The 23,240-nt window shown below is 41.1% G+C and overlaps 2 protein-coding genes across 5 annotated transcripts in view; one reads left to right on the forward strand and one right to left on the reverse strand.

Moving 5' to 3' along the window:
* PHACTR2 (phosphatase and actin regulator 2) overlaps nt 1–22,421 on the forward strand; it is a 210,492-nt gene extending 188,071 nt beyond the window's left edge. For all 4 annotated transcript variants that reach the window (XM_066605467.1, XM_066605470.1, XM_066605469.1 and 1 more), the window contains 5 exons: nt 3,986–4,041; nt 11,497–11,558; nt 12,813–12,950; nt 18,492–18,568; nt 18,725–22,421. In XM_066605467.1, the coding sequence (XP_066461564.1) occupies nt 3,986–4,041; nt 11,497–11,558; nt 12,813–12,950; nt 18,492–18,568; nt 18,725–18,740 (349 nt within the window). In that variant the 3' untranslated portion in view covers nt 18,741–22,421. The remainder of the gene's footprint in view (nt 1–3,985; nt 4,042–11,496; nt 11,559–12,812; nt 12,951–18,491; nt 18,569–18,724) is intronic.
* The window catches only part of ADAT2 (adenosine deaminase tRNA specific 2), a 628,714-nt gene that overhangs the window by 287,755 nt on the left and 317,719 nt on the right, over nt 1–23,240 (reverse strand). The gene's annotated exons all lie outside the window — the stretch shown is intronic.

The raw sequence follows: 23,240 nt of genomic DNA on the forward strand, positions 1-23,240 counted from the left end.
TGATGATTGCATAAGAACAAGATGAGAATATGAGGTGCAGTTTTAGGAATATAGAGATTACATTGGGTAAGACAAGGTAAACGTTTTCCTTCTATGGGAAGTTTGTATAAAACTTTCTTTCTGAAGTTACCTCCTTATATGAAGGAGTAGTTGTAAGGTGCCATTTACACTTTTCTGTCTATTCAAATTATAATGTTGTGACCATATACTCTGAATTTAGTTAGCTTGTTATGCAAGAACGCCCATCTTCATGAATCTTCCAAGTTTTCCAGGTTTATTTCTCAAGCAAAAGCCTCTGTTTATACGAACCTAAGAATGTATCCTCCCACGCACAATGTCTTCATGTAATATACTATAAACATGGGGGAGATTTAGTAAGCCTGGATTTTGCGACGCCGGGCTTAGTATAATTTTCAGCATCAGGAGTAGAGTACCAATACTTCCATTATTCAGTTTTGTAAGACAGATTCTTGGAATTGTGCTAATATTGGTTGTGGATTGTCCAACCCAATGAGCTATAAGCTGTCAGTAGAATAGTGCTTAAGGCTAGCAGCCCCCTCCCACCCCCCAGTTAATTATCTAGTTTAATCTCTCATGGGTGCTATTTTGGGGGTGAGGGAAACAGGTAAACTGTTTTCCATGAGCCCATGATATCACTACTAATTCCCACTACTATGGTGTTTTAGTGCAAAAAAAAAAAAAGTTTAGGTATAAACATAAATAAAAATACGAAGGGCCTCAAATTCATGGATCTTGTTTTAAAACGGAGGGGGTGAGCGGTGTTCCCTCCTTTAAAGAGATCTGGGAGGTTCCGGTTTCCTGCCTAAAGGGAAGCGGGCTCTCTCATGGGTGCTGTGCCATATGCTCATGGAAAACCTATGACCAATAGGAAATCATGTTGCTTTTTGTGAGAGGTGGATTTGCGCAGAAATATGTAACTTTTTGTCGCCTGCGCCATCATCCAACTTTTTTTTAAAAAGACGACCTGGTTTGTCAGAAGGAGGTGTGCCCTGTCTGGAGGGGGTGTCACCGTCTTGACCAACACATTTAGTATAATCTACCCCAGAAACTGGCTTAAATTATACCAGAAATGAATGCCCGATTGGCTCTGGCTCTGGTGTATATTTCTGCATAGGCGCACGGACGGAGAGATGCACCTAATACATGAAGAGCTCACCTTGGGCTCACCTTGCGTCCGTTGAATATTATTATAACCGGCATTTGAAATGCCCGTCTTAATAAATTTTTCACTATGTTTGGAGGAAAAAGAGCAGTACAAACCAACACTAAAACCTCTTTTCAACTCTGATGCATGGTGGAGGGAGCATCATGGTTTTGGGGCTGCTTTGCTGCATTATGGCCACCTTGTGATCATTCAGGAAACATTGAACACTAAGGCCCAATGGCCACGTGCGGATTTTAACTATAAAATCTGTGCGTGTCTCACATGCGGAAGATCCGCAGCTCCAGAAGCCTATATGGATGCATTCGCATCTGCAATGCAAATAAATGCATGTGGATGGGATTTTTTTTTTTCTTCTGGTGTGCGGGTTGAAATCGCAGCATGCTCCATTTTCCTGGGGATCTCCCACACGACGGCTCCCGCGGCTTCCATTAAAGTAAACATAAGCCGTCCGCACCCACAGCTGTTATTGTGCTGTGCCGTGGATTTTCTGAAGAGCAGAAGATTTTTTTTAAAAAGTGTGCACAGCGCATGCGCGCAGCATGCTGCCTGCGTGCCGAGCACATCCGCTGTGCTGAAGAAAGAGGATCCAGCTACGACGAAGGGGAGACCCGCAGCTTCCGGACAGGTGAGTATGCTGTCATATTTGGCCTCATGGCTTCGGGCACGGGTGGAAATTGCTGCAGGATTCCACCGTGCGTGCCCTTGCACATGAGGTCTAAGGTGTATCAAATTACATAAGAAGTGTTCATGTATCCACTATATACGAGCAGCCGACCACCAACTCCAGCTGAGAAGACTTTAAGGGCTCCTTTCCACTAGCCTTATTTTATCGCTGCGTTTTTTTTAACGGATTGTCAATGGGACTTTCTAATGTTAAAAACATAATGCAATGCACCAAAAACACAATTGCATTGCGTTGCGTTTTTAACGTTAGAAAGTCCGATTGACAATCGTGTGAAAAAAATATGCAGCGATAAAAAAAAGGCTAGTGGAAAGGCACCCTAATTGATGAAACCGAACAATGGTGCTAAGCGCACGAGTAAATCAACTAAAAAATGATTGAAAATGATTTGTGTTTTTGAATGGCCAAGTCAGCATCCTGAGCTGAACCCTATTGAGATGCTGAGGCATGACCTGAAGGTGGCTGTGTACGCAAAGCATTCCAGAAATACTGATAAAATTAAACACATTTGCTGGGAGGAATAGTCCTTCTCATTGTTCTTCAAAGCTTATTTACAGCTACAGGAATTTCAGCTTGGTGACTGTTAAACTTAAGGGTTCCCCGACACTGTGGATGTTTACTCAGTACAAGACATGAATGGTGCAACTGTTTGTTTGTTATTGTGTTAGGCTGTGCATCTCTATAATTGTGACTTGGTATTTTATAATAGCGACATCCCCCGACAGCGGCCCCAAGCCATAATGGCGACATTTCCCGACAGCGGCCCCGAGCCATAAGGGCGACGTCCCCCGACAGCGGCCCCGAGCCCTAACGGCGACGTCCCCCGACAGCGGCCCCGAGCCCTAACGGCGACGTCCCCCGACAGCGGCCCCGAGCCCTAACGGCGACGTCCCCCGACAGCGGCCCCCGAGCCCTAACGGCGACGTCCCCCGACAGCGGCCCCGAGCCCTAACGGCGACGTCCCCCGACAGCGGCCCCGAGCCCTAACGGCGACGTCCCCCCGACAGCGGCCCCGAGCCCTAATGGCGACGTCCCCCCGACAGCGGCCCTCGAGCCCTAATGGCGACGTCCCCCCGACAGCGGCCCTCGAGCCCTAACGGCGACGTCCCCCCGACAGCGGCCCTCGAGCCCTAACGGCGACGTCCCCCCGACAGCGGCCCCGAGCCCTAACGGCGACGTCCCCCCGACAGCGGCCCCGAGCCCTAACGGCGACGTCCCCCCGACAGCGGCCCCGAGCCCTAACGGCGACGTCCCCCCGACAGCGGCCCCGAGCCCCAACGGCGACGTCCCCCCGACAGCGGCCCCGACTGTGACGTGACTAGCAGCGCAGCTGAGTGAATGCCAACAAGGGAGCCGCTGCCCCTGCTGGTATTCACAAGTGCTGGGCAGCCGATGGCGGCGCATGCCAGCAGGGAGGGCCCTGCGTTCCACCTCTGGCACTCGTGCCATAGGTTCACCACCACTGTCCTATAATGTAGTAGGTGGGTTTGTGGTTTGCAAGACATGTTTCGCTTATTTTTACATAGTAGCCTCCCTTTCTACAGCAGCTGTTAATATGCGGTGTCAGATTTATTTATTTTAAAAGACCATTAATTTCATGTCATTGTACATGTAAAAATGGGATAAAATACAAACAACTAGAACAATAAATGTGAACTAAATGAGTTAATGTACCTTTTACATGGGACGACTGTCGGGTGCATAAGCACCCTACAGCCGTCCCAGGAACACAGGAGCGATGGTCGCTCAGAGGCGGAGTACACAGGAGATCTCTTCCAGTTGCCCGCCTTCATTCACTGCAAAGAGGCAGTCCTTCATAGATGAATGACTCTGTTTACACAGGCCAATAGTTGCTTAGTTCTTGGGTTAGCTAAAAACCAAGTGACTCTGATAAGGGAGAGATTTCTCACTCAGTGCCCTGTCTGTGGCCGTGTGTACATGGGACGACTATCGCCAGAGTTCTCTGTTTCCAGAGACTTTTCAGGTGATAATTGCCCCATGTAAAGGCACCTTTACAAACTGATGAAGATGGAAAGATGACCCTGTCTGTGAGGGCTTGTAATCGACAACGGAAGGTTTGTAGACCTGAAGTAATATATCTATATTTTAATTTTTAGGAGGTTAAGTCAGAGGCCAACAAGTGAAGAACTGGAGCAAAGAAACATCTTAAAACGTTAGTAAATTTTATATTACATCACTGTTTAATATGCCCAGAAAAGACATCTATTACTAATGCTATATACTGTTTTGTTTAAGAGATTATATATTTATACTCGATCCACCAGATGGCAGATAACTAATAATGTACTGGGTAATGTCTTGTCATTATTAAATATTGTAACATTAATAGCTAGCCCGTCTCCGGATGGTGACTGTAATAGAAAATGCTTCTACTTATGAGCAGAATTCTTGTCCCAGGACAACGACTACCATCTATTATATAAATATCCACGCTCATTAAATTTACTTAGTGGAATTAGGAATAATAGCTGATGCCTTTGGATTACCACTATTTTGAATACACAAATTACCCAGGACAAACCAACTTGGAGGTACCTCCTGTGTGTTGCCCCACTCGTTTACTTTCATAGACACTGCTAGAATTTTTCCTAGGCTTCCGCGTGCTTTTCTTTTATTGTTAGCGCATATAATTTAAAATATTTCCCACCCACATCACACTGCACATTCCTGTATAGCACTTCGATGTGGGCGCTGAGTGCAGCAGGAGCAGCTCCGTCATAGCGCCGTTCAGTGTGGCATGAGCCGCTCCATGAGTCACTACTGAGTGCAGGGCACAGTGCGATGCGATCCTGGCCTTCTCCTCCAACCTTCACCCTTCAGCACGTGAATTCTGCCTAAAAAATAAACACAGATCCACAAGCGGAATTTGTCTGTTGATGGACAACACCTGCAATCAGAATTCCGACTCAGAAAATCATGTATGTGTCAGTAATTGACATGTCACTTCCTAACGTGGAAACTCGAATTTCCACAGCAGAATTTAGCATTAGGATTTTGCCAACTCATGAGGCAAATTCAGTGTGCAGATCTGCACCAAAAACAGCACAAAAAGATGTGCATTTTGACACTATTTTTGAGGTGGAATTCTCCACTGAAAATTTTGCGTTTTTTTTTCCTCCATGAAAAATTTGTCCAATGGGTGCTTTCACACGGGCAGAATTATTCCAGTAGGGGGCAGCAGAATTTGCTGATGCAGAAATCCACTCCAAAATATGCATATCTAAATTGTAGCCAGATTTAATCCATTTTCAAATCGGCATCAAAATCCACATGTTAGTGGTGCAGATTTTGGTGTTGAGTTCTGCGCAAGATGACAAATTGTCACCCTAATTTGTCCTTTTTTTTTTTTTTTTTTTTTTAATGCGTTTCTTATGATTTTATTTTTTTTTCCTCCATCAGTGACATTTTACACACACAGCTTTGCTGCAAATACAGAACATACACACCCAGCTCTGCTGCATATTTAGTACATACATGTACACACACAGCCAAGCAGCACATACAACGTACACACACGTCATACACAGCTTACATATACATACACACAACGGTCTATGCAAACATCTTGACTTCAATAAGTCATTATAAACACTTGTGCATACTGGCAGTTAAAGCCGCTAACCCTGCTGACTCCTGACGCCCCCAGTCTGAATCTTCCGGTCAGGTGACGATTATGTCCCAGAGGTCCTCAATGGTCCTTCATACCAGCTTCATCTGTAGGCCTGCCGCCTGTTCCATGGATGCTGGGAGGTTAGTTTTCTCTCCCGCAGGTGTCTCTGCGATCTTCTCCTGCGCTGGCAGTATACAGCCGCAGAGTTCTCTTAGTGATTTTGTAAAGCGCTTTATTAGCTCTCCTCCTGATCATGAAACAAACGGTCAGGGGAGTCGAGCATTGCTGGACCCTCCTGACTTTGGACTATAGAAAGCATACACTTTTTAGCAACATTGTTTTCTGCTAAAATGTTTTAAATGCCTTAGTCCAATGTCATGTAGTCCAACCAAATCCTTGCACATGTTTAATTTCTCCAGTAGAAATGCAACACATTGGTCTGCTGCTTATTATGGACAGATTTAGGCCTCCTGTCCATCAGCGATATTTCATTGCGTTATTTGCAGCGATAATCTGCACACGGGTGATACATGAAACACTTTCCATAGGATAACTATGGAAAGCGCAGCCCAATGTACACGAGTGGAAATCCGCTGCGGTTTTCCACTCGCGTATAAAAATCGCGGCATGTCACGATGAACCTATCAGATCGGCTAAGGCCGCCGTGGACAGGCGGCCTTAGCCCATCTGTATTGAAAATTGTATCTTGACCCTCAGGAGTATCCATTTTCTTAGCTGAAAATAGAACCCCTTGAATTACACTTAACATAACCTCCATGGTTTTTCTAAATTTTGCATCTACTGTGATGTAAATTCAGATGATGAGCAAATTGCCAAAGTCCACAAATCAAATCCGCATGCCTAAATTCAGCTGCAGATGCCGATGCTTCCCTATGGGCACTTTGAATTTCGGATCTTCTACGCTGGTGAACCTGTGTGGATTCCGCAAATCAAATCCGCCCATGGACAATGGGCCTAAGACTGTCTTTTTTACATAAATCATGGAAGGAATAACTACATTTAAAAAGGTTGACCATAGCGTCTATCCTAATCTGATGGAGCCGTGATAAAAGGCAAGAATAGGGAGGAACAAAAATGCTAAACATTTTTTATAAACTTTCTATCCTAGAAAAATATTGAACAAAGTCTTATAACAAAAAAAAAAAAGTTGAATTGGACGCAATACCTAAATGGTGTCTAGACCACAGTAGCACTGATCAATGAAGAATTAAAAAACAGCCTGCTTTGCACAGAATTCTGCTTGTTTGTCATTTTGACAAACACAATGAACCAAATCATAAAGTTTTCTTTATACGGGAATGGATCATAGTGTAACTCTAATTGGCTATCATCAGAGAGTAGGTCAAATGTTCTATGAGCATCTAGAAAGTCCATACAACTTGGGTATAGGTGATCAAATCCAAAGGGGCACAGCACTCGTCTGAGCACTTCTGTCCTTTTGCTTATGTAACGATGTCCACACGGGGGTTTAACCCCTTAACGACTGCCCCAACCGGGAAACTACGTCCTCAGAAAGTGGGCTTTAATCCTAGAGAACGTAGTTTTATGCATCCTCTTTGGATTGATGCCCACTTGCCTGAGGACGTGACAGCTCCATGCTGTCGGTGCCCGCAGGTAGCCGACAGCATGGAGCTGTCATCCCAGGATGCGGGCAGTCCCCACTGGCATTGCGATTGGCGCTATCCAATGCATAGCGCCGATCGCAAAAAAGTAAATAAAACAGTGAAAAAAAGTAAAGATTCAGCTGCCCTGATGGATCGGATCCATCAGAGCAGCTAAAAATACTCACGCAGCTTGTTCCCGGTGTCCCCCGGAGATCGGGTCCTCCTGGACCCGCCGGCGGTCTTCTGCGCATGCGCGCCAGCCGATGACATCAGGCGCATGCGCAGAAGCCCGGGAGCCCCTGGCAAATTTGAAATCTCCTGGCTCCTGAAGGTAGCCGGTAACCAGGAGGTGTTACCGGGCACGCGATTGCTGCTATGCATTGGATAGCGACGATCGCGAAAAAGTTAAAAAAAAAGTTTTAAAAAAAGTCAGTTTCACCTCCCCTCATGGATCAGATCCATGAGGGTAGGTGAAAATACTCACCTAAGTCCTCCCCGATGTCCCGGGACCCGAATCCCCGTCTGCGCATGCGCGCCCGATGATTGACATCGGGCTCGTGCTCAGACGGGCTCGAGCCCCGGGAAATTTAAAATCCCTCTGCTCTTGGCTGCCATGTGTAGCCCGGAGCAGAGAGATTATACCGGGGACATGATCACTGTTATCCAATGGATGACACTGATCATGTAAAGTTAAAAAAAAAACTGTAAAAAGTGAAAAAAAAAAAGGGTAAAAGTAAAAAAAAAAAGTTTAAAAAAAGTTTAAAAAGCTTGCGTTTCATCTCCCCCCATGGATCATATCCGTGAGGTAGGATGAAATGACGTACCTAAGACCCGCGGATTTATCCGCGGATCTTACCCCAGCTTCTGCGCACGCGCCCGTCACCAAAATGGCGGACGCATGCGCAAAAGCCGTGGATTGCCAGGATAATTGAAAATCTCCCTGCTCCTGGCTACAAAACTTAGCCGAGAGCCTGGAGATTTCACGGGGGGCCGCGGTCAGCGGTTCCCCGTCACGTGTTCGCCGTTGTCCAATGGATAATGGCGAACACGTAAAAGTAAAAAAAAGGTGAAGCTTTATCTCCCCTCACGGATGCGATCAGTGAGAGGAGATGAAACATTTTACCGGAGGCCTCCGTATTTGCACCCCGATGTGATCTTCTCCCGTGAACTTTCCCGGATCCTGGGCATGCGACCGCCGGCAAAACACCGGACACATGCGCAGGAGTCGGGGAGCCCAGGAAATTTAAAATCTCCTTGCTCTCAGCGACCAATGGTCGCCGAGAGCCCGGAACAGTGACGGGTGGCCTCGTTGAGCGGTCCCCGGTCACGTGATAAAAAGGTAGCGATCTACCTTAGGCCGGTCTCACATGACCGGATAGAAATTACGGATTCCGCATGCGTCTGATCCGCGGTAATACGCAGATGAAGCGCATTGGATTACACAATTCTGCTCACATTAGTAGGTTGGAATTACGTAATCCACTCGCAGAAAAGAGAACGCAGCATGTTCTATTTTACCGCGGATATACGCAGCATAGAGCCTATTGTGCTCCATGGTCGCGGATATACCCGCAGCCCATACGTAACTACCTTGTATATGGGCTGCGGGTACCTGTGCCATCGCTAAGCGACGGTGCGGGAAATACAAACAAAAAAAAGGTACTGCGCATGACCGCCTGTGTGAGTAGGCAGTCATGCGCAGTACATTATGCGGCTGTACACAGGGTCACAGCCGGGCTCACAGATAAGATCCGCTGCGGGCCTCCGCAAGCGGATTCCACCTACGGCCGTGTGAGCCCGGCGTTATTCAGACCGCTACCTGTAATACGTGATTTATAAGAAGCCCAGGGAACGCTCGCCTTCATGCAGTTCTAGGAGCACCTTGTTGAGCGCCTTCTGTGCGAGACCGCCGCACCTCATCAAGCTTACGGAGACTCACGGAACACTACTTTTTACACCCCATACCCACCACTGAGGTCACGAAATACCCCCAAAAAAGCATGAGGAGAGGGGAGGAGATACCCGCTTTTATTGCCCCATGTACCCATCCCAACCAGCCTCCGTAATTACCCCTGTCTTCGGAAATACCACACAGTTCACATTATTACTTTTATCTAAGATTTGTGGAACGCCGAAAAGGGCGCGGAGGGCTAGGGGTCTGTGTGTGTGTGGGGGGGGGGGGGATATTTTTAGGGAGTCAATTTTTATTCCGTACAATTGAACAATGGGTCCTGGGATTTATTCAGTTGTGCCCTGCAATCCAACGGGTGTTCCCTCCAATATGGGCCTAACTATGTGTCCTATAAGTAGATTAGGGCCACAATGGGTATGTTTTTGAACACGGAACAAACGGGGTATCCATTTTGGGGTGAACGTCTTCATTCCTATGTACACTGTACAAAAAAAACAGTTTTTAAATTGACAAAATTGCCAAAAAAATGAAAATCATAATTTTTTCCTTCTGCTTTGCTTAGATTTATTCAAATACTGTGGGGTCAAAATACACAATACACCCCTAGATGAATTCATTAAGGGGTCTAGTTTTTAAAATGGGGTCATTTGAGGGGGTTCTTTATCGTTTTGGACGCTCAATGGCTCTACAAGTGGGCAATGGGGCCTGGAATTTATGCAGTTGTACCCTGAAATCCAACGGGTGCTCCTTCCATTATAGGCCTAGCCATGTGTCCTTTAAGTAGATTAGGGCCACAAGGGGTATGTATCTGAACATAGGACAAACAGGGGTATCCATTTTGGGGTGAAAGTCTTCATTCCTATGTACATTGTACAAAAAAAACTGTTTTTAAATTGACACAACTGCCAAAAAAATAAAAATTGTAATTTTTTTCCTATTGCTTTGCTTAGATTTATTCAAAAATTGTAGAGTAAAAATACACAGTACACCCCTAGATAAATTCGTTAAGGGGTCTAGTTTTCAAAATGCGGTCATTTGTGGGGGTTCTCTGTCGTTTGGCCGCTCAAGGGCTCTACAAGCGTGCTATGGGGCCTAAATCACTTTCATGCTAAATTTCTGTTCTGAAAGCCACCGACTACTTCTTTCATTTTGCGCCCCGTTGTGCATCCAGACATAACATTAGGGCCACAATGGGTATGTCTCTGAACACGGGACAAACAGGGGTATCCATTTTGGGGTGCAAGTCTTCATTCATGTGTGTGCTGTACAAAAAAAGCAGTTTTTAAAACGACAGAATTGCCAAAAAAACGGAAATCACATTTTTTTCCTTTTGCTTTGCTTGAATTCATTCAAAAACTATTGGGTCAAAATGTGCAGTACACCCCTAGATAAAATCGTTAAGGGGTCTAGTTTTCAAAATGGGGTCACTTGTGGGCCTTCTCTTTGGTTTTGGCCGCTCAAGAGCTCTACAAAAGTGCTATGGGTCTAAAATGCCTTCAAGCAAAATTTATGTTCTGAAAGACACCGACTACTCCTTTCATTTTGGGTCCCGTTGTGCATCCAGACATAAGATTAGGGCCACAATGGGTATGTTTCTAAACACGGGAGAAGAGGGGGTATCCATTTTGGGGTGTAAATCCTCATTTTCATGGGCACTATAGGAAAAAAATATGTCTTTAAAATGACATATTTGCAAAAATATGAAATTTTATTTTTTCTCCTCTAAATTGAATTAATTCCTGAAAAAAAAACTGGTAGGGTCAAAATACTCACGACCCCCCTCAGTGAATACATTAAGGGGTGTAGTTTTTAAAATGGGGTCATTGGGGGAGGGGGGGTATCTATTATTCTGACACTCATGAGCCTTTGCAAACTTGGCTTGGTGCAGGAAAGCAAAGTGTTCCTCAAAATGCTGAAAAGTAATGTTAAATTTGTACGTCCTCTAAATGGTTAGAAAAAACACAAAAAGTTTTTCAAGTGTGCATTCAGAATAAAGTAAATAGATGGAAATATATATCTTATCAAAAATTTGTACAGTATATTTGAGAGATATTACAGTAGAAAATGTGAAAAAATGACAATTTTTTCAAAATTTTTCCAATATTGGTACTTTTAATAAATATACACAAATTCTATCGATCTCTTTTTACAACCAAAATGAAGTACAACACGTGGCGAAAAAACAATGTCAGAATCACTTGGATATGTAAAGCCTTTATGGAGTTATGCTACATTGAACGACGCATGTCAGATTTCCAAAATTTGGCTTCGTCACTAAGGCGCAAACAGGCTTCGTCACTAAGGGGTTAACAATTCTGTGAGCCTGCAGTTTTTTTTTTTTTTAAGGATTCCTCTTATCAGTGTCAAATATACAAATCTTCCATCATTAAAAAGTTTGACTGTATCTGTAGAACATTCATGGCATTCTTATTTATTTATTGTTCTATAATTCTACCTTAGAAAAAAATGAAGAAGAAGAACAGGAAGCCAGAAGAGAACTGAAGCGAAGGCTGACACGGAAGGTATATGTTGTAGAACAGATGGTGCTGTCCATAAAACTGCAAGAGGGTTGTTCCTGTTTCAGGCAATAAGACAAACCGTTTGCAAGTATGTTGTCTTTAAGGTATTGATCGATCTAGACAGAACATGCATTGATTACTATACTTGTGGTTTCTTTTTGATTTAACAAATAGCAGCCACATACATGTATATTTTAATCGTTCAAGATGTAGAATATTTTTATGTAGAATGCCCCCTTAAAGTTAGCTATAGATGGGTAGGCCTACACCTGAGCACACTGTGACTTTTTTTGCATCAGAAAGTAACTTGGCAGGGAAGGGATGAATCAGGAGTAATGTCACGAAATATGTTACTGAAAGTGTAGTAAATGCTTGGAACAAACGCCCAGCAGACGTGGTTGGAAAATCAACAATAAATTAAATCAAGCATGCATGGGATATGCATAGATCTAGAGAAAAATGAAAATGACATATAGGGGCAGACTAGATGGACTATGTGGTCTTTTTCTGCCATTAATTTTCTATCTTTTTAATATGCTTCTGTTGATGAAGTCTGCACCAGACTTTCTCTGTGAACAGCCTTTAGGTATATTAATTATTTCAGTCACTTAGTCCCTCTGTCCACGTCCGTGACGGAATTTCGCTAGCGACATACCGCCATGGGGGAGCGAGCTGTCAGGTCTCTGCGGTGAGCCTATCGGACAGATAGGCTCACCGTGGAGAATCGTGGCATGCTGCTATTTGTATCCCGCGAGCGGAAAATCGCTATGATTCTCCGCTCGTGGACAAGGGGGCTGCACTTTCCATAGCAATGCTATGGAAAGCCTTCACTGCGTTACCTGTAGCCAGATCATCGCCGCGGATAACGCAACGAACTATGGCCCGTGGACAGGCAGCCTTAGTGTATTTTTCCCAACTACATGTCAGAAGATGTTTTGAGGTGCACCTTTACCTAACATTACACAATTTGTAAAATGTCTCTCACCAGTTATTCTGTTTTCCTGTAAATATTGTCTCTGACACCAAAGCCTTTCTGTATATGGAACAAGAGTGTGAAGAAATTCAAGAGCAGAATATTTGGGTCATGTTTTAATAGGTTTGTTGAGGAAGAATTAGTTTATTTTTAGACCTTTCACAGTGTCCTTATTTTAGGAGTGGTGTCCTGATTGTCTTAATACCAGGTATAGAATTGATTAACGTTTGATATTGTGCTTTGTAACCGCTTTATCCTCTTCTTTTTTTGCTTCTAATTCCCAGCTCAGCCTGAGGCCTTCAGTGGCTGAACTGCAGGCCAGACGTATCTTGCGCTTCAACGAATACGTAGAGGTTACAGATTCTCTGGACTATGACCGCCGTGCCGATAAACCCTGGGCAAGGTTAACTCCTGCTGACAAGGCAAGGACAAATATCAATTTGTGTACAGTCATTCTCTTATGGTGTCAATTTGTGTACTGATATTTGTGTATATTATCTATTGTGTAAATTTGCAATTACATACGTAACAATTACAGTTGAATGTGTTTTTTATCCTCCCCTAAAGTTGATATTTAGAGAAACTTGATATTACTGGAAAGGGCTTAAGATGAGTGCAGAGTCTTTTTTAAATCTCATCTCCATTACAGCCTGGAAGCAATATTAATGCTTTCTAACCTATTAACACCTTCAGCCTGCAGCCAACTTTGGCCTTGACCGAATCTGACATTTGTCACTTTAAACAGTAATAACTGTTTTTAAAAAAAATACTACATTTGGAGAAAACTTTGAAAGATTTGCAATTTTCAAACTAACGTTTTCTGCATGTAAAACAGATCATACGATGCAAAAGGGGTAATAAATAACATTTACCATATTGGTATATGTATGTTGGTACCATTTTGAAAACAACTTTTAATTAACTGTGGTTGTCAGAAAGAGTGTAAGTGCATTCATAAATATAGATCCGCGCCACCACACAAATGAACCGAAGTAAAGGGGATTTTTACTCACCTGGTGCACAGCGGGATTCTTCGTGAACGCAAAGAACCCGCTTGCACCGATGATCCCCGTTTGCCTGTAGAAATAAAGCTGTTTTCTTCTTGCAAAAAAAGGATCCCCAGTGATCCTTAAAGGAGATGCAGCAGTAGGAAAAAACCCCAGTGGGTGATAACACCCCACAATGGGGAAAATACAATCAGTAGAAGACAAAAAATCCTCCTGCGCTCTTTGTTTGGGGCTTTTTTGCAATCCGAAATAGGGACTTCCAAATCACCAAAATATACAGTGAAGTATATTTTATTTATACAAAAAGGACTATAACAGTCTTGCAACGCGTTTCGACGCTATTCAGAGCGTCTTTTTCAAGCATGACATAACACAATCTTAGTTGCTTTATATAGAGTCACTTACTTTTCCTCCATGTGCGGAGTCCAGGGCTCGCGGCATGGGACGCCGGTCTCGTCGCTGCTGACGTAACCATTCAAGCGACGGCAGTTTTGATATGACGGCTCTAGTAAATGAAGTTACGCTATTGGCGTAGCTACGTTAAAAACTTACGTAGTTTGCGTAACTCCGTCCCTATGCGCTGGGCTCCGGACTCCGATAGGAGAGCATACATTTATAATTCCGCTGTCTGCGGTTTTACCTTCTAAACAATAAGGATAGAATTACATCACAACAATACTCTTGATTATGTATAAAACACATTTTTTTTAAAAACATTAATTTAAAATAACATCTATATATATATATAAATATTTTATCTCTATTTTTTAAAAACTAATCACAGAGAAAGGGAGTATGGTTTTTTTATGGGTCTACATTTGATCATCTTACGAGGGTACCTATGAATTAATATAAAAAACAATCCTAAAATGATATCCAATAACATACAATTTATTTTTATATACTAAAAAAGACCAAAAGAGTATATATATAAAAATAGAAAAACCCAAAAGTTATTTTTTATATTCATAAAATGTAAATAAATATTATTGCTATTTTTTTATATTAATTTTTTTTATATTTTTTCTAATACTTCATTTAGCCCTACAGGTATTAATGAATCCATCCTATAGATCCAGAACATTTCTCTGGCTCTTAATTTCGAGAAGGAGTGTGTGCGGATATATTCCAAAGGTGTAATGCGTAAATTATTTGGATTTTTTTGATGTTTGAACGCAAAATGTTTTGAAACACTATGTTTCATATACCCTTTAGAAATATTAAATCGATGCTGATTTAGTCTGGAACTTAACGTGTTTGTAGTGCGACCAATATATTGTAGTCCACATGAACATTCAATCAAATAAATTACAAAACGGGAACAACAATTCAGAAATTGGTCTATTTTTATATTTTTCTTCTCTCTGTTACAATAGACCTCTTTTCTTCCTTGTACAATATTGTCGCAACATTTACAACGTTTTCTTCCGCATTTGTATACTCCTACTATTTTCGGTTTCTCGTACACTTCTTCTTGAAATTTTTTTAAAGGGTTCGAAGGGGCTAATGTATTTTGTAGGGTTTTATTTCTCCGGTACACTATTTTTGGTTTATTTTGGATTGCTTTGTAAAGTATGGGGTCTTTCATCAAAATTTCCCAATTTTTCTTCATAATTTTTTCGATCATATTACATTGTGAGTTATACTTAGTGATAAATAAAATGTTTTTTTGAACATCTAATTTATTTTCTTTCTGAGTTTTTTCTGCACAAGAAGGATCACTATAAGCTTTATTATAGGCGGCTTCGATGAGCTGGGGTGGGTAACCTCTATTTTTAAAACGTTCTTTTAGAATTTTTGCTTGAGAGGCATATAAGTCTATAGTGGAACAATTCCTGCGTATTCTTCTAAACTGACTAAAAGGGATATTTGTTTTCCACTCTTTTTTGTGGCAGCTAGAAAAATTTAAAAAGCTGTTACAGTCAGTGGGTTTAAAATGAGTACGCGTCTGTATTTTGCCTTCTTTAGCCATTAGAACTAAATCTAAAAACACTATTTCGGTTTTATTTATGTTACATTCGAATTTTAAATTGAAATTATTCTCATTGATTTTTAAAATAAATGTGTTAAGATCTTCCGGGGTCCCTTCCCAGATAAATAAAATATCATCTATAAAACGCCTATAAAAGGAAATTCTGTCATCTTTAAAAATATTTTTTTCAAAAAAACCCATAAATAAGTTAGCGTAACTGGGGGCGAATTTCGTCCCCATCGCTGTTCCTCTCGTCTGTATATAAAACCTTTCATTATAGGTAAAATAATTATTATTTAAGATAAAACTGATTGCTTCCAATAAAAATGCTTTTTGTTTGGGTGGCATGAGGGGGTCGTTTTCTAAAAAATATGAAATTGCCTCTATACCCAAGTGATGTAAAATGTTGGAATAAAGGGAGGATACATCCAATGTGACCCATATTGACGTATCTCTCCACATGGTGTCCTTTAAAAGGGATAAAACATGTCCCGTGTCTCTTATATAGGATGGTAACTGAACTACGTATCTCTGAAGGTGTCTATCAATATATTCAGAGAGGGGACTTGTTATGGAAGCTATGCCCGAAATTATAGGTCGCCCCGGTGGTTTTAAAATGTCTTTATGCACCTTGGGTAAAAAGTAGAAATAAGGAACCTCTGGATTACGATTGTGAATAAATTGTGTCAATTTGTGTACTGATATTTGTGTATATTATCTATTGTGTAAATTTGCAATTACATACGTAACAATTACAGTTGAATGTGTTTTTTATCCTCCCCTAAAGTTGATATTTAGAGAAACTTGATATTACTGGAAAGGGCTTAAGATGAGTGCAGAGTCTTTTTTAAATCTCATCTCCATTACAGCCTGGAAGCAATATTAATGCTTTCTAACCTATTAACACCTTCAGCCTGCAGCCAACTTTGGCCTTGACCGAATCTGACATTTGTCACTTTAAACAGTAATAACTGTTTTTTTTAAAAATACTACATTTGGAGAAAACTTTGAAAGATTTGCAATTTTCAAACTAACGTTTTCTGCATGTAAAACAGATCATACGATGCAAAAGGGGTAATAAATAACATTTACCATATTGGTATATGTATGTTGGTACCATTTTGAAAACAACTTTTAATTAACTGTGGTTGTCAGAAAGAGTGTAAGTGTAAGGGCAAGTTTTCAAATTTTGATGAAACTATCCAAAATCTACTTTTTAAGTGACCAATTCAGTTCTGTAGTGACTTTGAGACTACATATTAGAAGCCCCCATAAGCCACCCCATTTTAAAAATTGCACCCCTCAATGTTTTCAAAACTGCATTTACAAAATCTGTTAACTCTTTAGATGTTTCACAGGAACTAAAACAAAGTGGAGGGCAAATTTGAACATTTAGCAGATCAAGAAAGCTCAAAATATATTACCCTGAATCTGCAGGTTTAAAAAAAAAATATATATAGATATAGATATATATGTGTGTGTGTGTATAATATTTTGCAACCAGCAGAATATCAAAAGCAGTTATGCTTCTTGATGTCTGAGGTCTGTGTTTTTAGCCATGTTGCACACTAGGGTCACATGTGGGATATATATATATATATATATATATATATATATATATATATATTATATCTGCTTTTGATATTCTGCAGTCCCACCCAGTTTACGGGACGTTACAGGGGCTGCAGCCAATAACAGAGCTCTGTGTTTGGAAACTAGAGTCGGAATTCCGCATGCGTATTTTGCTCATTGACAGTCAAATTCCTAGTGTGGATCCGCACCCAAAACCTCAGCCCAAAGCCAGGAATTTTTACATGTTCTTTTGAGGTGGCATTCATGCATAAAATTCGGCTGTGAATTCTGCCGTGGGAACAAGCCATTAGAGTTTATTCACATGCACGAGATTTTTGCTGAAAAGTCTGTGACTGTAAATCAGTTCTATTGATCCCAGGGACAGTCACAGAGATTTCTGCATACTCTTATCATTTTCAAATATCTGGCCTTCGAGGAAGCAGAAAAACCAAACTGGGTCAGCAGATGGCATGCCCTTCACGCACATAATATTACCACTATGGATATGAACAGATTAGAGGTCCATGAGCTGGGTTTTGTTCTTTCAATCCAAAAATCAGAGATTATAATTTGTATTTGTTTTAGTAAAACCAAGTTATCCCTTGTGAATGTAACATCCTGTCAGCCCCGAGACCAGTAAAAAAGGAATTGAGAGTTGCTAATTAGGAGACTGCCTTTTCTTCTCATCTGTGCTCTTAAAGGATTACCAAATGCCTGATATGTTTTGGAGTCTAATTAATCGAGCTGTCCTTTGAAATCGCCCATCTGTTTGTTAATGGCAATAAGTACATAATTAGGGCTGAATTTGTTTCATCTAATTGTTACTGCAGTTGTAACTGATACAAATGTATTTAATACACAAAAAATGAAATCATTGTAACGCATTCATAGCAGATGTAATAGTACTGTGCCTGTAGTGTAGCAGGTGTGAGGGCATGTGACCGTTGCTTCCTGCAACCTGAAGTAATACTTCCATGTTTCCATCTGGTTACACATAGTGATTACCATTACAGTTCAGACCTTGCCTGATGTAAGGATACAGTTCCACACAGCAGAAACCATGTGTGGCCAGAACTCTGCCCACATGTGGCGGCCAATGGCCAGAAGATTTTGCCAGTTAAAGGGCAGTATTACCAGCACAATCGTTGTGCTTTACATGGAGATACAGTTGTGTGGGTATTCTGCAGGGTTTCTTTCAGTATGGGTCTATGTATAGTCATGTGCAGAATTCAGTGCACAACGTAAGCACAGACTTAGTTGTGTAAGCCACATCTGCTGGAATCACTCCAATGCTGTAACAGTTTATCGTATTACAGTGTCTTTGAGGTGATCTGTATTCGAGTCTGTAAGTAGATGACTTGCTGTTTGTGCATTTTATTTTTACTATGTAAACCCTTTCTGCTTTTTTACAGGCTGCCATAAGGAAAGAACTGAATGAGTTTAAGAGTACAGAGATGGAGGTGCATGAAGAAAGTCGCCAGTTTACAAGGCAAGTTGTTTTCTCCTTTTCATAGATCATATTCCTGGAATATACTTCTGCTGTACAGTTTTGGTTTTTAGTAAACTCTCATAGAACAACGGAGGCATATGCTTTATATTATTACTGTTATTAGCTTGTGGATAATAATAGATTTCCTTATTTCAGATTTCACCGTCCATAGTAGAAGAATGAAGATTGTATAAGATTCCCGGTCACGCTGGAAAAGTCTATTTTCCTTTTAGCACTCTGAATTTTCTCAGTATATGACCATTTCTTGGAGTCTTAATTAATAATCTAGTACAAGAAGTGGCTACACTGAAAACACGCCAGTCTTTACTTTTCTGCTCTTGTTTGTCAAGCTCCGACTCTAATTTGGCTTTCATTATGTGGCCAGACAATCAAGTATTATAAATTATTTTAAAAGAAGAGAGCAATGCCTTAAATTCACTCAGCAGCGATGGGCTACTTGACCGCTGTGGTCCGAATTGCCATGTTGGCTTATACTCCTAGGAGAATCGAATACTTCCTAAAAAAAAAATTCACAGTGGCAAGACTAAAGCCGCCCTGATCCACGATCGTTACCTAATATCGTAGTCAAGTAATAAGCCATTGGTAATAACGGATGGCTGCAATTTTTTTCAGAGACCATTTTAAAACTCTCATTCTCCAGTCAGAAGTAGCATTCATCTATGAATCCATCTGGACTAGCTGTATCTATCACTTTCTTGATGAACGTGTTCATTTATTGGAGGATGTCTGACCAAAATTAAGTGTTGCCTCTTCATTATTGCTACAAGTGCAACCAGAAGTGCAGGTTACAGAAGACTACCCACATTCCCTTGGGACTGCGCTGATTTTTTTTCCCAACCCAACAAGACTTCTTGTATAGTTGATGGGTATGATGCAATGTGTAAAAGTGAAACTGGAGACAAATTGACAATCCAACCACAGACGCTCAACAACTCGATGGGTAAATCAGAAGGCAGACATATTTGCTGGATATGCAGCAACTAGGGAATAAGGCTGCTGTGTGTTTACACCATATTTTCTAAGGCATTCAATCCTGCATCTGTGTTCCCATCACCCTTATTGAGAGGTGCAAGTCTGTAACGATTAGTTTAGCTGAAATGTGAAGTAAGAATTGGCAATGTAACTACTATTCATGTATGTTTGTGTGTGTTTCATAGTACCCTGCAGTCAGGCACCTACTATGTTTACATTAATAAATATCTAGCACTTATATTGGCGTACAGAAGATATGCATGTATCATTGCACTGGATACCGTAAATATATGAAATGGTGACCGGTCATGTAGTCGGCCCATTTTTCTTACTAGTAGTTATTTTCCATGCCCTCCCTCAACTCATACCCCAGCACTGCATAACAGGATGTCCAACTTTTGCTGACTTCTGTCTCCGCTAATTCTTCTTTCTTTCAAGGATCAACACCCCAGAGTAATTTTAAGTATGAGAACATCAAACAGCAAAGCAGCACATCTAAGCAATGTTACATTTACATGTATCGAATCTGAGATGTACAAAGTGTCCATCTCCTAATGGATTATTAGCAATCTAAGTGCACTTTACGTCAACTGGAGTGGAGGCTTTATTTTTATTTTTTTCAAGTCTTGTATTTGCTGGAATCTGAAGAAACTTAAGTAGTCTTTATTTTTGTTTTTAATCACTTCATTTCTACCAAGACTTTTTGAGTTTTAGGGGCCTTTTAAACGGGACAACTGTAGGGCACTTGACCTTTTGTCCTAATGATTTTCACTCCTGTACTTTCACACAGAAACAAAAATTGCTCACGGAATTGCTTAAACGGGAACAATTGGCTACAAAATTGGATAGTAATCAGATCACTTTGGGCAAACATCTTTTGTTCCCCAGTGTACACAGCCAGGTAAGGCTGCTTTCACATTGTGCTTCTTTGTATGGCTGAAATATCAGTCAGGAGGATTCACAATGGAAACCTTGGATGCATACATTTAGTGGATGCCACTTGGAGATCTCTGCCCTATTCCATGTAGTAAAAAAATGTAACCATCCAACCGAAAGTCAACTTGGCCTCTGTCGGGTGGATGGAAGTCTATGGTCCCATAGAGCTTTCCTGGCACATACAGTTAATGTACACTATGCATACTGAAAGCACTCTAATCTATTTAATTTTCTTTCCCGTACATTACATAAGTCTGACCTATTGCAGGTTACAAGTAATAGAACTGTTGAGCCATGCAAGCTCAGAAACTACAGCAACTGGATGGTTTTTGATAACTGTTAAATATTAAGGGGAGCACAACTTTGTAGCCAGAAGAAACCGTTCTGAATGTTTTTTGCAGACTGGATACTATAGTGGAACACTATCGTTATAGATATATTTGAGTGCTGGGCCATCTTGTCATTGACTATGGGTCAAATGATCTGTTTAATGGCAAATCAGGACTTGTAGTTTCAGTGTAGTTGCCTTCATTATTCAGTGTTAATGGACAGTCCACCCACCTATTTGTATGTATCAGTGTTATTGAGGTTTTGTATGTTAGGGGAGCATCATATATAAATTGCAAGCTATAATGCCTATGTAAGTAAAATGGTCAATATCTATGATAAATACTGCTTGTATAGTAAATTGTGTATTGCTCAAAAATCTGGAATGCTGTAAAAACTATGTAAAATGATGATTTACTTTTTGTAAATGGCAGTCAAACCTTTTGGTTTTTGATGGCTGCACCATGGATGTATTTATATTTACCTGTACTGATCTACAGACCAATGAATGATATACTTGTTTATAGTTGTGTAGGATCTAGAATTACTCGCATTTATATATTCTCATAAGGACTCCCTACAAGCACGCTGTGATAATAGAACGGAGCCCCGGTAAGTGTAGATTTCAGCTATCAGAGCCGAGGGCTCACTCGCACAAGCGTATTTTCTCTGCGTATTACGCGTTTAACACACAGCACGGAAACCCCATAGACTTGCCTTGGGTTATTCAAACATGCAGTTTTTCATAGGTGTGAAAAAAAATGTAAACAAGTTCTATTGAGGTTCCTCTTTTATAAACCAAAGTGGCCCATGCAAGTCTATGGGACTGTGAAAATACGCAGTAAATACACATTTATCCTGCATATTTATGCAGGAACCAAGGAGAAATCTCCTGCACCTTCTTGCAATTTTTTTTGTTTACAAGTGTAAATACTCAGTAATGACTAAATATTTACATGTGCCAAAAACCCAAAATACATAGAGAATCTACAGATTTCGGTTGTGTAAACATGCAGCATAATATGCGACTGAATACACTACGTGTGGGTGAGCCATTGCTGTCATGCATCAGACCACAGATGAGTGCTTATTTGAATAGGCGCTGTGTTACGCTTTGTTTTTGCTGCAGAAAAAAATGAGTGATTTATCGAGATGTGATAGCGGCTAATGAAGGGTGGAGAGGAATTCTGTGCAATTATTTTCCATCAATGAAGCACACTATTTAGCCCATATTTACACAGTTACTAGTGAGTTGCGCCGGAGATCACCTCATCCGTGTGATGTGCGATGTGTGAGACGCTGCACATTGCAGGTCGTATTCTCGCATGTGAAGAGGAACTGCTTTAGTTTTTGTCTTGCACTATCTGTGCGAGAGAACAAACGCCCATGTCAGTTAACCAAGTGTAAATAAAGGATTATTGTAACGCGCAATTTCTGTGCTTTGCGTAATTGCACAGAACTCCTGCATTTTTCCCGCTCATGTAAATAAGCCCTTAAAGGGAGACACCATGGTGTCCAAACTGCAGGCATGATGTTGCAGAGCAGGAAGAGCTGAGCAGACTGATATATAGTTTTATGGGGTAATATTCAGTATAACTTGTATTTTATTCATTTATATCTCTGTTTATTCTGAGCCTAGAGGTCCAGTGGGCGGAGCTATCAGTAATTAATAACTTCCCCTGTATCTGCCAATCACTGGTAGCTCCGCCCATTGGACTGTTCAGCTCAGAATGTGTAAAGATATAAATGAATAGAATACAAGTTCTACTGAATGTTTCCCCATAAAACTATATATCAGTCTGCTCAGCTCCTCCCGCTCTATAACATCATGCCTGCGGTTAGGACAGCATATTCCAGCTGACTGACTCCCTTAAACATGCTTTGTCCACACTGGACAACCTTCTTGATATGATTTGGTGGGTTCTTTGTGTTTTAATGAAATTGTGTGTAAGTGGAAGATCTGTCAGTGGTTACATGTACAGTATTTAAAGGGAATGTATCGCCTATAAATATATTTTTTTTATCATAAAGACCAGATAGTGAAGCATATTCTATTTTAGAATCTGTCTTTAATTGCTGAATGTAGTTTTTTTTATTCTTTGTCTGTACATGACTATGGGGGCTGCCATCTTTCCTGAGCTACATTTAACAGCATAAAGTGATAGCTTCATGGTTCAGAGGTACAATGGACAAGAGGGGACCCTTTGAATTCTGTAGGAGAATGTTCTAGGCATGTTCTGTGACATGTGCCAAAGTCATTGTGCAGAGAGGGAGGAGGTGAGCAGTGACTATCACCTATTGTGAATGATGGACCCTGTGTTAGCTAGATATAAATGTTACCTTTTATTGTAATCCTGACTGTGATGATCAATGAAATGTGTGCTGAAAAGTTTTCTCAACAGAACAGGAAGACTAT

The sequence above is a fragment of the Eleutherodactylus coqui genome, chromosome 1 (assembly GCF_035609145.1).
Source record: "Eleutherodactylus coqui strain aEleCoq1 chromosome 1, aEleCoq1.hap1, whole genome shotgun sequence".
NCBI classification, from domain to species: Eukaryota; Metazoa; Chordata; class Amphibia; order Anura; family Eleutherodactylidae; genus Eleutherodactylus; species Eleutherodactylus coqui.